The sequence below is a fragment of the Rhea americana genome, unplaced genomic scaffold, assembly GCF_003343005.1.
Source record: "Rhea americana isolate MKP2758 unplaced genomic scaffold, rheAme1 scaffold_61, whole genome shotgun sequence".
In the NCBI taxonomy this organism is placed as follows: Eukaryota; Metazoa; Chordata; class Aves; order Rheiformes; family Rheidae; genus Rhea; species Rhea americana.
The window spans coordinates 3025206-3038687 of NW_028186768.1; the positions used below are offsets into that span (position 1 = coordinate 3025206).

At 48.7% G+C, this 13482-nt stretch overlaps 1 protein-coding gene across 3 annotated transcripts in view; it reads left to right on the forward strand.

Moving 5' to 3' along the window:
- Positions 1 to 13482, forward strand: part of WHRN (whirlin) — a 59538-nt gene that overhangs the window by 16151 nt on the left and 29905 nt on the right. For all 3 annotated transcript variants that reach the window (XM_085320142.1, XM_085320143.1, XM_085320144.1), the window contains exon 2: positions 3591 to 3806. In XM_085320142.1, coding sequence (XP_085176268.1) covers positions 3591 to 3806 — 216 coding nt within the window. The remainder of the gene's footprint in view (positions 1 to 3590; positions 3807 to 13482) is intronic.

Here is a 13482-nt window from a genome sequence, read left to right on the forward strand (position 1 = left end):
AGGATCTCGGGGAGGGAACTGGAGAAGCAGTGTGGTCTGGAGGTGGTATACCATCAGACAAATACTAGCCATGTCAGCCTAGCCACATGGARTTTTTCTGAGCAGCCATCCCTTGCTGTCTTCCTCCTAGTCCTGGGCCCCTGTTTCTGCAGAAGGCCTTGGTCTCTCACCCACTTGAGCTGCAATAGTGAGCTGAGACAAGGTTGGATGGTGTATTATGGCTGTTTTCTCTGCTTTGCTTCTGTTAGTGCTCCAGAGTTTGGGCTRCTGAGGATATGTTTCCCTTCATGCCAGTGCAGGGGACTTGGAGGCTGGAGGAGCTACGTCCCAAAGGGCTCCTAAGTGTGGAGAAGGTCTCTGTGATGGGGATCATCCYGGAGAAACATTGTGTTGGCCAGGAAACCACTTCACTTACTGTGTCCATTAGATGCTTCAGGAAAAAAGTATGAAAGACTAAATAAAGTACCCCCAACCACCACTCCGGGCTTAGGATCAGTGAGCCGTGGGGCATGCTGTAGTGCTCTCTGCTCCTGGGAGAGACCGTTTGCAGCAACACCCYGATGGGCATAGATGGTGATGCGCACAGGTGGCAGCGCCTGTTTGTTTCCTCCTTTCCTGTCTCCTCTTGTACTAAGGCTGCTGGAGAGCCCTGGCCCACTTGCTGCCTCGAGGCACAGCCCAGCAGCTGCTCTCCTCACCTCCGGCTCTCTGCTGTCACCCTCATGCATAAAACATCTCCCTGTTGACTGAGATCCCATCTCCTGGCAGCTCCATCAAGGGAGCTACAGGAGGGCATAAAACGTTCCCTGTAAATCTCTAGCCTCTTGCCCCTGGAGACTTTACTGTGCCTCCTGAGAAGCAGTGACCTTCAGGCGAGGRCCTCTAGGTGATGGGACCCGCCAGCGTTCTGCTCGCCTCGTCTTCAGCAGCAGCCTGTGCTGGGGGCAGGCTGTGCCGTGCCGCTGCCGGAGCGGAGCAGGGAGCCCTGCCCCACGCAGCRCCTGGGGTCCCTGCTGTGTAATAAAAGCCCCCAATGGCTCTCTTCAGTTCTTCTTCCCCTCCACTGGCAGGGACGCCCTGAGGAAGGGAGGAAATGGGAGCCCTGCGTCAGTCCCGAGGAGACCTGCTAAGCTAATGGGACGGCAGTGAATGCGGGGAGAATGGGGAGAGCATGCCGCTGGGCCAGCCTCAGCTCTGAGAGTGTTCTGTGCTCCTTACTTAAATTGCACTGACGTTCAGCTGCTGGCTTGGAGGCTCTGTATGAGCGTATGCGTGTGAGGAGTGCCGGGATCAACACGACCATTTCTCAGAGAGTCTGCCCTGTCGTCTAGCAGGGGAAAAAGGCTGGGAGCGCGAACACCAGTCAGAGAGGGTTACACAGCCTCTCCGTGGCAGAGGAAGGACTAGATCCTATGTCTCACAGGACATGGCTTGGTAACCCTGGGCATTTTGGTCAAATCAGTGATTATCTTCACTATTTGTTTGTGCTTCGTTAGGAGTTGCAGCCTCGTTTAGAGATGAGACTTTGCTCATGGGAAAGTGCTGTTTTGCTATCTTGGTACCCAGATAAATAAATGGAGGTGTAAAAGGGGATTTCACAGAGAAGTCTCCAATTACTCCAGTTTTGAGGGTGTCATTCTGCACTGGTAACTCTAAGGTGGGCGAGAAGCTTCCCTGCCCACCTGACCCACTRATTTGGGGTTCAGACTGTCCTAAGTCCGTCTGCGTGGCAGCTGATGAAAGGGCCATGTCCTGAGGCATGGCTAGGGCCCYGCTCTGCAGCGCGTGTTTGAGAGCTGTCCCATGCAGCCGACGGGGGGGGGGGGCCTCAGAAGTAGCTCCGTTGTCCGAGTGAGGCTTGGGCTGGTGTCAGCAAGATTGGTGTGATGAGCAGCTTGGCTTGTCGGCCATCTGGTCTGGACCCTGCACGCCCTTAGTAGGGAGAGCAGGGGTCATGGCGGATGACATCTTTGAGGGAGAGGTCCCCATCRCAGATGTGGGGCTTGGCTACGGACAACCCAGTGCTGTTCGCTTGCAGAGCGAGAGCATGCAATGTGAAAATGTACCAAGAAGCAGCAGTAGTACCTTGGGCAGAGTGGACCCCAGTGGTGCAGCAAAGGATGGAGCAGCAAGTTTCCTGACTTGCTCATTTTGGAAAGGTTGGTTTCATTAATAGTGTGTAATGGTTAACCAAAGCTTGTTCTCGGTTTTTAAAAGCACTGATTCTTATTTATAACAGAGTTTTTTACGCTGGACAGGGCTGCTCTGAGCTGTCCTTGTTTCAGTTTCTCAGTTATCGTGCACTGAACCGAGATATGTGGGATGAATTCACTGTGGGATGATGTAGCACCTTTGGCCGTATATTACGGGGGCTGGGGAGCTAAGGARGCGGGGGCTGGAGTTAGAGAGCAGCCCAGGAGATTAAAAGGCTCTACATTTCTTCTGATGAGGCTGTTGGTTTCACAGTCCTCATTTAAGCTCTCCAGGCTGAGTGACCTTGGTAGCATGTGACGAATTTGCAGCCAAATTGCTATATGCAATGGAGACTCTGAACTGGGAATTGGCTAGCTGGATTCTCTTTAACCCGGGCAGGGAGGAAGAGGAGAGTTGCCAGGTCAGAGCTGGGATCCAGCCAGACCAGTATTACTGACAGTATAATTCTTTATCCCAAAGCTATTAGTCTTATTTCTCCCCTGTCATGAGTCTCCCTCAGCAGCCGCCCTGCTCAGTGGAGAGAGGAGGCCTTGCAGGAGCAGCTCATCAAAAGGACGTACATACAAAAAAAAAAAAAAATCCAAAGCCATCCCTTTCTGAGTGCGCATCCCGAGGACTGATGTTCCTGAGACCTGAAAAGGGGTCAGCATGTAGAGCTGTCCCCAGGGAGAACTTCTTTAAAGTTAATTTAATTTTACTATAAAACCTCTTTCAGCTTCTCGCAGTGCGAGCTGGAGAGGCGGAGGAGTAATTGAAAATGCGTCTGGATGTCAAGGTCATGTTGGTGCATGCAGTTTTAAATATATGTGTATGTTTATTGATTATTCTACTCGTTAATTGACTATTTATGCTGAAGAGGCTGCTGGTAATGAAATAGCAATGGAAGCTGAATTTCTGGGAGCAGTTGACTGCTTTTCCARTGGCTTAAGAGTTTGGGACCAAGCTGTGGGGAGCAGCACTGCTGTTTTCCTCAAGCATTGATCTCTGTCCTGCTCTCACCCCTTCCCTAAGTGCCAAAAACTGCTCAGTCTTCAGAGTCAGTTCACATTGAAGTGTCTCTTGGGCACCTTGCTACCCAACCTGCCTTCTGTACTCTGTGTTTCTCTTCTCTTTCTCTGGCCAATGGGGAGAGCGTAGTTTTTGTGTTAGCACCTGCAACCTCCCCTGGATAATGTTGCAGTTCAGGAGAGAGAGAAAAATCCCAGGTCTTTCACTAGCTTTGTGTAGCTCACTTATTCTGCAGGTGTTTGCTGAGCAACCTGAGATCTTCCAGGCAGGAGGAAAGACAAAGCCACATTGCCCCACAGCCCTAAGGCAGAATTGTCCTCGCTCCTCCACTGGCATTAACCTCCTTCTCTCCTTGGCTTGTCTTCCAGGCACTGAAAGGCTGCAAGAAGCTGAACCTGTCGGTGCATTCAGTGGGACGCATCCCTGGGGGTTAYGTCACCAACCACATCTACACATGGGTGGACCCGCAGGGCCGGAGTGTGTCCCCGCCAATAGGCCTGCCACACCACCAGAACAGCTCCCTCCGCAAGGACAGTGAAAAGAGGAGCCACCTCCAGCTCCTGCAAGAGGGAGATGAGAAAAAGGTGAGCAAGGGTGATCAGTCTTGGTCTGTGGTTTCCTGTTAACCATGTAAGTACCTATTCTCTTCATTRCCTGTGTGATTTACCTTCCTGTGCTTCTCCCTCAGGATGGTCTGTCTCTTCTTTAGGATTCACTGGGCCCTGTGTAGTGTCCAGTACTGCCCAAGCAGTGAACAGCATTTAGCCCTCACTCTGTGTTAGTGCAGTGACTGCTCAAAATACATGATAGTGGAGAGTCTCCCAGCCACCACCTCCTGATTCATCTTGCTTTGGTCTTATGGCTCTCCAAGATCCCAGTTTTCTCCCAGGGACTCCATCTTTGGCTCCATCTCCCTGAAAGGGTCCTGCAGGGCAGGATGGATTGGCTTTGTTCCTGTTTAATTTAAGTAGAAGCTGAGTGTGCAAGAACCTTAGTAGTAACTCTGGGGAATGGGAGCCTCCAAGCTCAGACAGGAGTCCATCATCCTTCCTGTGCTAGAGACAWGGGATCACCCAGATGGAGGCTTGTCTGGCAGTGAAAGTGTTGTTGAAAACATCAGTCAAACCAGGAACTACTTTTAAGGCTTTCCCCAAACAGGTTGTTAGTTTAGCTGAAGGCCTGTTACCAACATGGTCGGTCATTAAGAGACTGACATAGATGCTCTTTTCAGGAGGGCTTGAAGATTTGGAGAGCTGGAGCTCAGAGTGTGTTACTGCCCTTCTTCCTGCATTTCAGATCTTTCCTCAGGTGTTGCTGTAAGGCTTCCCTTGTTCTCTTTAAATGTGCCTGAGGAGAAAAAAACTTTCTCTTCCAAAACTACTATGAAGTAAAAGGATAATTTTTCCTTTTCCTTTTGTGGAGATGGAGGGTAACCCATGAAGGTCCTGGGCAGTGCCTGTGCAAAGCCCTGGCCATGGGAGGAGGAGCAGGGAAGGGAATGGCTTTCACAGCACTATCCAGGGAATCTGGTGGTGTCTGACCAATGCTGACCCATTCCAGCAGAGCCTGGATCTTAGGCCTCTGGCAGAGTGGGAAGTGTGTCAGCACATGTAATTCCCAGTCCTTTTCTCTTGCTATGAGTCTGCTCTGCTTTGAAATATGCCATACCATAAGTGATCCAGCACAGGATGTGTTCAAGCTGCATCATKTGGTCCTAGATATTTAGCATTTCTTTTCCCTTACACTTCTCATGCCCAGAAGAGACCCTAGAGATTTATTGTAGCTGCTGAGGACCAGTGTTTGATGCCTTGTAATGAGATACGGGGTCAGAGGGGCAGACGCTGCTCTCTCTGTCAGCAGTAAAGAATGGGGAACTTGTTTGTCCTGTGGAAGCAGGATACAATGTTGCCTTACCAGTGTTCCTGGGATATTTAAGTACTGTCATGAGATAGCTGGGCACGGTCTTCCCCAAGATACTGAGTTGCCTGGAACCTTGACATGTTTCCATCCTYTCATCCTCAGAGCTCTCTGGTTGCACCCAGCACTTTGATTTTGTGCCCAAAATGACCTGGGGCCATTCTGCTAAGGCAGAGAAGGGATCTGTAAGCTGTATTCTCCCATTTGAACCAGAGAGGGAAAAATCTTTTATGGGATAAGGCAGTTTGCTGATGAAATATTCATGCCAGCCGCAAGGGAGAAGGGCCCATTATTTCTACTTTAAGGAGAAGAGAAAAGCAGCTGCCGCTGGCTTGCTTGTGTCCCCTGCTGCTGCTCTGTGTCACCTTGATACWGCTCCTGCAGAGCTGGCAGAGACTTTTTGAAGCTCCAGGTAGGAGGTGTTTCTTTGCACRTGATACACAGGAGGGGATAAAGGAAATAAACAGGAAATTATTAGAAGCCTCCAGCCATGTGCATGCCCTGCCCGGTGCTGGAGTCGCATCTGGGTGTTCTAGCCACAGACATGCCCTTCCCATCATTCCTTAGGGAGATGTGATTACAGGTGCTGCAGMCATCTCAGGTTAGGCTGGCTGCAGTCTGCATGGGCCAGTCGTCATCAACCAAAGCACCCTCCTCCATGCTGCTCCTGGTCCCTGAGCTCCCCAGGGCTGTCTCCCAAGGCATGTGCAGGAAAATGAATCCAAGGAGACTTGGCACAATGTAGACATGTTTGTTCAGGATTAAAGCAAGCTTAATTACTGTACTTAATTTTGCTTTGGGAGGAAATGAATCCAAGTTGAAAGTTGAATGAAGGCCACATAAGACTTCTAAGAGCATCCATGCAGGGCTTTGATACTGTTGRATTCACTCGCTCCTCAGGTGCCAGGGGCCCCAGCTCCAAGTCACTGTGTGTGGCACCGCTGTAGCTTCAGTCTGGCTCCAGGACCTTGTCTCATGTCCTGCATACAGCTGGAGACTGACCTACACTGAAGGACAAGACTGTTCCTTTATTCTGGCAGTGTTCTGTGTGCAGGCATGAGGGAGCAGAAGAGGCTGCCCTGGTTCTAAGCTGGGCTTCTCTGGTACCATTGCTATGTTGCCTCTCTTTGCAATAGCACTGTACTTGCAGGGCACTGGGGAGATCTACCAGCCTTGGGCATGATGCTCCATCTTGAACGCTGCTACCAGCTCCTGGCCTGCTGGTTTCAGGAGCTCTTCTGCCCAGCTGCAGAGTTGAGCTTTACTCTCTGCTTGGCTCTTCCCAAARCTTGTTCTTCCATTCCCTGGTGCCCCCTTCCCACAGGGTGGGCAGACAGGCAGCCCTTTGACTTCTTGTAATAGAGGATCACGCTTTGATCGCAGAGCTGAGGGGTGAGGGCCTGTCTGTTAATCTGGCAAGAGTCAATTACAATTACAGGAAATGTCTGAAGCTTTTAGAAATGCATCTGCAAAGCTCTGGTGTGGAGGGCAGTGCTGGCATCACGTGAACAAACAGTGTTTGACCTTCTCCTGGCATTACTTCTATGTGGCAGGTCAGCACTGACATTTTCTGCCATTTYCATCCTGTCTCTCTGTGCCATGTTGGCCGTGTACCGTTCTTTTAAAAGAAGCTMTTAGCCATGTGTCCTTTCAGTCCCGGGATCCCCACACAGCTCTGCTAATGGATCTTGGCTTCCCCCTGCTATTCCAGACTTAATCTCTCGTATCAGACTTCCAGCATGTCTCCCGCTCCACTATAGAGCGATTGTCAGCACTGCCTGGAGGCCCTCTCCTTGCCCTGTTAATGAGCCTCCATCCTTGTTGACAATGAACCTGCTTGTTCAGTGGCTCAGAAGTGCTGTGAGTGATAGTTCTTAGCACTGGTGGGACCTGAGGTTACTCAAAACAGGGCCCTGACCTCTCTGCTTTTTGCCCAGCCTTGTAACGTGCCTTTCAAAGCTTGCCTCTGAAACCAGTTCCTCCTTACTCTCCGGCTTGCTTATGKCAACATGCAACGTTTGGCATGTACATTGTGAAAACTTCCACTGCTGAATTTGCATCTGTATGTCCAGCAAAAGAAAACTGTTGGATGCCACAGCTTTCAACTGATCAGGGCCACCCAGGCACCTTTTTATCCAAAGGTGACTTGCTTTGCCATCTGCCAAAGAAAGCAAGCCCCACCGTGACCGAAAACTATCAGGGAGTGAGGGAGAGCTTGCCATATCCTATGTATTTCAGAGGGGTTATTTTGTGTGACTGCAAATGTTGTTTGTCCAGCCATGCACCTCAGGGAGTGAATTAGCTGGGTTGCTTTGCCCTTGCTTATCATGCACACTGAGAGATGAGAACATGTCCCAAAACACTGGGAGACTTTGCCTTTAGATTTTTCTTATATATATTTAAATCTCCATTATAAGTGGGGTTTTTCTGTTCACAAACATCATGTAAATAAATGCAACATAGCTCTGGTCAACCTAGCCCAGTCAGCCAGAATTGACAGATGCTGCCCCAGGGACTATTTGATGTCTGGATGGCTTTACATTCCAAGAGAAGGGCTGGAGATTAGGCTTTTTCCCCTCTCCCTCCTATTTCTAATCGATCTGGGTGTCCTGGAATACATATGCAAAAAGCTTTCAAGCAGGCACCATTTGCCAAAGTGCAGGGGAGAGATCAGACTTTAGCCCTGTAGCCAGAGGCTGAAGCAATGTAAACTAGCAAGTTTGTTAATGCTTTCTTACAGGTCAGTAAATCTGCAGTGCTGCTGTAGTTAAAGTGATGTTTCCAGCTTTTGCAAGGTTAAATTCAGGTGGAGGCATCCTACATTCATCAGGCAATAGAGATACCYCTGTCTAGCTACCTTTCCCTCCAGCACAGCTGTTCTGTATGCCAGAAAGGATGTTGTTTTGTAGCATGGTTTAACAAGTTTGCTTATCTGTAGCAGAAGCATTCATTATCAAAAAGGCTTGAAATGGAAACTGCTGCTGTTGGCATGTGTGTGATAGTGTAACTGATCCCTCTGGTGAAGGAGGGGTCTGGCACGTGGCTGTGTGTGTGGTGAGTTGGTGTGGAATGAATGGGCTGGACTAGTATGTGGCCAGATCAGTCAGTCTTTCAGCTGGCAGGTGGCTCTGACCTCCTTGGGTAACTTTGCTATAGACCAGCTCAGAAGCTTGCCAGCCTTGCTGGCCCAGGGCCAGCACATTGCTTGCCCTTGGAGTTAKAACTTGTTCTTGTGTGGGTACTGGGATTCTTTCCTAGTTCTCTATGGGAGAAACCATTCTGGGGATCTGGGAAGTTACTGGTGGACTGTCAGCTGTTCACTGACTTTGCTTTCACTGTGCCTTTCCCATCAGTGATTCTGGGCCAAAATCAAGTTTGCACCAAGCTTGCGTCAGAGACCGTTCTGCATGGATGAGCAGAGAGCGAACACTGAGATCTGGGTCGACCATTCAGTGCAGATGTCATTCTTACTAAATTACATCTAATGGGAAGCTACRAGAAGGGGTGTGAGAATTAACAGGAATGGAGGAATGAAGGAGATACCAGAGCATGTGCACCTGTGGTTGTGCAATTGTGTTGCAAATCTTGATGCTGTCCCCAGCCAAGTGAGACCTGGGCTTGCGGAGAGCTAAGCATTGCTGTGCCACTATTGCTTGTGTCTTGTAGCACTGTGTGGGTATTTTTTCCTGGGGACTGCTGCATATTAGGCTCTGTGTTACCAGGATTTAGAGTTACGTTTTCCATGTTTGCGTTGTCTGTGGCCGATTGAGAAATGGCCATATCTACCCAGTTCTGTATTACTAGATTTCTCCTTGGCCTCAAACTGGCAGTCTTCCCTCTAGCAAGAAYCAGTGGGTCCTGTGATTCATCAGAGCCATGCATGTGCCCATCTTCCCTACAGGTGAAGTGGTGAATGGTGATGGTCAGTTGTGTGAAATGAAGGGCTTGTACTAGTGCAAAGCTGTGCAGCCCCCTGTCTCCAGGATAGATGGAGCAGCAGCAGGTCAGAGTTCTCCAGCTCCACCCTGACAGAGGACTTAGCCTTCATCCCGGAGAGATGCAGCCTGTTTGTAGTGGTCACTTTGTGTTTCAGAGCAGTTTAATTGCTGTGATCTGTCCAGACTTAAGTCCTCCAGATTTTCACAAGAGCAAGGACCATTTGTGCTGTGAATTGCCACTGATGTACTTCTGGGATCAACAACAGCTAATTTTCTAAAAAGTGTCCAAGCACTTTGGAAACAGTCAGCCAGCAATAGCTCTTAGGTGCTGMTGAGCTGGGAGGAAGATGAACTGGGCAGAGTGCTCTGCAAGTGTCGTGCTGCTAGTTTTTGAGAAACGCCATTTCATCAGCTGAATAGTTGCTCTAATGTGCTGATTGCCGAGGGAGCTGGTTAGTCCTTAAGGMAGATTGTGCCACAGAAGAAAGAAAATTCAGGCAAAGAGGAGAGTTGGTGTGAATGTCTCCTTGCCTCTGGGCATTCTGTATTCAAAAGCAGTTATATTTATTGCCAAAATAAAAAGGAAAAAWTTATCTATGATGGCAATTGTGCGGCTTCAGTGTTTTTCAGAGGCTGACGGTGACTACATGAGCATGAAGGATAAGARATGCAGGAGAGAGAAGGAAGGATTTCTTTCTATTAGATTGTAATGACATTTTCAGTGTGAAGTGATGCAATTCCCTGTGTCTCTTGTGGGTTGCCTGCTCTGACCTTGGTGTGGTTTGCTTTGATTTATGGCTTGAAGCCTGTTCAGGGGTGTATGGACAGTTCCATACTCGTCCACAGATCTGCTGTAGGAGCAGGAATATGTCACGTGAGCCCTCAGTCCCTCAACACCCTGGGGAAAAGATGTTCCTACTGCCTTGGGCTGTCCTTAGCCACCATTCCAGCAGGCCTTACTCTAAAATGGCCTTCAGGTCAGGTCTTGGCACACCTCTCCTGTGCTGGCAGACAGCAGTGTCATCTCTTCRTTATTTCAGACACTTTAAGCTGGGGGGGAGGGGAAACTTTAAAAAGAGATAATTATGCCTCAGAGCTGTGGGGTGCTGCATGGGGCGAGCACTGCTCAGCAAGGAGGCAGCCACTGGGCTCGAGACAGCAGTGGCCATCAGCAGTGTGCCACGAGCTGTGCAGCTGTGCTGGGCTGAGAGTTGGGATCAGGCTCCATGGCAGATACTTGAGCAGAGGAGACTGTCCCCTGCAAGCTGTGATGCCTGCCTTTCTCTCTGCTTGAGGTGTCACCACTTTGGCCATCAGAGACACTTCCCTGACACGCACCTACTGCAAGAACCTGCTTGTGAATCAGTGCCCCAGGTGTGCCTGTTGTGTAGCCAAAGGCAGCGCGGTAGCTACAGTACCATTAAACACCCTTGGAGATGGCTGCCAGCACAGCTACGGCAGCAAAGGACCCAATACAGGTTACAAAACCTGCCCTGGAACGTGGGTTGATGTTGAGGTAGCTCTGATGGATCCAGATTCCTGAGCAGCTGTGACTCTGCTCCTAGTACCTCAGACAGCAGGTTGTTAGTTGGCTCTAAGTTCCTGAGAGCTGAGTTTACACATTTGCATGATGTCTAGACAGAAGCCAATGGGGTTTCCTTACTAAGCAGGAGGACGATTGGTCCTGTGTGCCTCTTAAAGTGTTGGGTTTTTGTATGTTAGCCATAATGACATGGAAATAGCTGTTGGCGTGGATGAAACCATCTCAGCTATGCATGCAGCTGTGTGCTGAATCGTACTGAGGCAGAGTAATTTTTGTCTGAAAGTGCTTTTTCTAACAGTAAAATTGAATTTCTTTTCTCTAGATTTATAAATTACCTGTTGACAGATTCTGTGCAAGATTCAACTCAGCAAACACTTTATTGATTATAGCATTTTTTTTCCTTCACTTTTTTTGCCATTGAAAGAGGCAGATGTTTCAGTGTTAAAACTGAAATTAAAACTGTGGCCCTGATCTTCCAAATGCTTCTGTGTTGTACATGTGGGAGTAGCCTAGGGCAGGAAGAAGATTTGGTATGGAATAGAGGGAGAAGGTAGGGGCTRCACAGTATCTTTGCCACCATAAGCCTAGAAGTATGTGACCTCTTCAGTCAGGCCTGGGAGATTACCTTGCCTGGATGTCCTTGTTTCACCTCACAGACAGTAACTGTATTCCTTCGCATCTTCACTTGCTGTGTCCATTTTAGGTTGGTGGTAGGACAGCTGTGCAGTTAGAGGTTAGGAGCAATCCCAGCTCCCTTTATTGTAGGTCCCTGGGGTATATTAGTTTCTCACTCTGAGCTTCAGGCAGGCAGCAGAACAGGTGGTGAATAGAGGATGGAGAAAACATGTAGCAAAAATGTCACCAAAATGCCCTCTTTGGGGACTAGACTTGCATAGAAGCTCTAATCCTATGTGTGTAGATCTGCTCTGTTCAGCTGAGTGGAAAAGCTCAAGCAGAAAGACCTTGGTCTAAGAAAGCGTGTGCTCTTGGGTGTCTGTTCCTGGTGGGGCCCAGGGACTGCCCTTTCTGTTGTGGGGGACAGAATCAAGTCATAGTGATGGGAACCACTAGGTTGGACACAGGTTGGTCACATCGCACACGCTTAACTCCCTCCTTGAGACCGCACAGCTTGGCCTGTGCATCAGCGCCGTGCTGCAGTCTCCCTCCCACCCCGTAGTCATGTCCAGAGAATGGGATTACAAAATGGGATTACAGAGTGGGAGAGATGCTCCAGATGGAGACAATCCTGTGCTCAGGGGAGCCAGCAGGACAGTGCCAACCCCGGTTATAGCCTACCACCATCCCTGCAGTGTCCCACATCACGAGAGACGGCTTCTCTGAGGCAGGAAGTCTTTGAGAAATGTTGTGCAAACCAGTTCCCCTTGTATCCCTGAGCCCCTCAACACAGACAGCGACACAGTCCTTGCTCACCCTTTGCAGTCAGGGTATCACTTGGTTCGGCTCCTGGAATACTTCCTCTGCGTTTCTCCTTTCTGTCTCCCTCCTCAGTCCCCCGTCTGATCAACCTGAGCCTCCTGCCTGTCTGCACTTGCTTTATTTCCTGGCTATTTCCTAAACCTGCACTTTGTCAATAAGGCAAATGCTCTGAGGGTGGCTGTCTGTTCTGGCCCCTGCTGCTAGCCGATGCTTTTCCTAGCAGCCTACGTTTCTATTGCAGTGTCTGCAGGGTTTATTTTGAGAGGCATAGGTATCCTTGACTAAGAAACGTAATTAAGCCCTCCAGCCCAGCCTCTGGAATTGCCAGAGGCAACGTATTTTTAAGTAGTGCTTCGATTTTTTTTTTTTTTTTTTTTTACACAGCTTGGGCTTGGGGAGAGGAAGGTCTTTCAGGCCCTTATTGCTTGGGGCTGTATTCATTGCTCTCCGCTTCCTGCTCCTTGAAGCTTATATTTGCCTGGTATGTGTGTAAACATGAAATAACTGACTCAAAGTAAAGTTTGTAGGGGGATAGAGTATCTCTTAAATCTACTGATATCAGAGTAGAGAGAGACTTTTCAGCTCACAAGCCCTTCTGGACAGTGTTAAAGGGAAATGTAAATGTCCTGCTGTCGAAATATGGAAATACAGCTCCTGCTGCTAACTCCCCCACGGTGCTAGAATACATTATATATATGTACATATGTGTGTGTGTGTGTGTGTGTGTATAAATGTATAAGCAGTATCTTGGAGCAGGGCACAAAGCACCATCTATTCATGGGATCATCCTCATGTTAGCTTGTAAATCTATTTAAGAAAAGCATGTAGCTGATGGGGCATTAGCAGCTGGTTGCCAGCCAGCTGTGAAACCTGTACATAAAAGTATGTGTTGTTTTGACATCCATTTCCTAAAAGTACAAAATTTTGCAGTGGATACTTCTTCGGTAGTTTTCTGTCCTGTCTCTTCTTTACTACCAAGATAGAAAATGAGTTTTCAACACCAGACTCCGTAAAGCTGAGTTGGATTCCCCACATGATGCAGTGTCCTCCAGCAAGACAGGTTAGTGAGTTGAAGCTGGAATTGATTTTCCTATCCCAAGGAAAAGCACACACTTTTGATTTGATTGGGATAAAGAGTTTAAATATAAAAGTCATTCACAAACAGCCTGGTTCTGGTTGTTTCTGTCAGTATGAAACACATTTTGATTTCTGAAGTTCTTTCTCATTCATTTTTATTCCTGCTGTCTACTTTTCTGCAAATTGACTTAGAACTTGGGACAAAAGCAAAAAACATGGAGTTATTCATTTAGAAAATGTCGTGCAGAGACTGAACAAAGGCCATTTTAAATTGAGAGTCCCCCAGGGAGCTAAATGCAGGCTTGCTCATCCACTCTTTTTGCCTGAACTTTGCTATGTCGTCAGGCC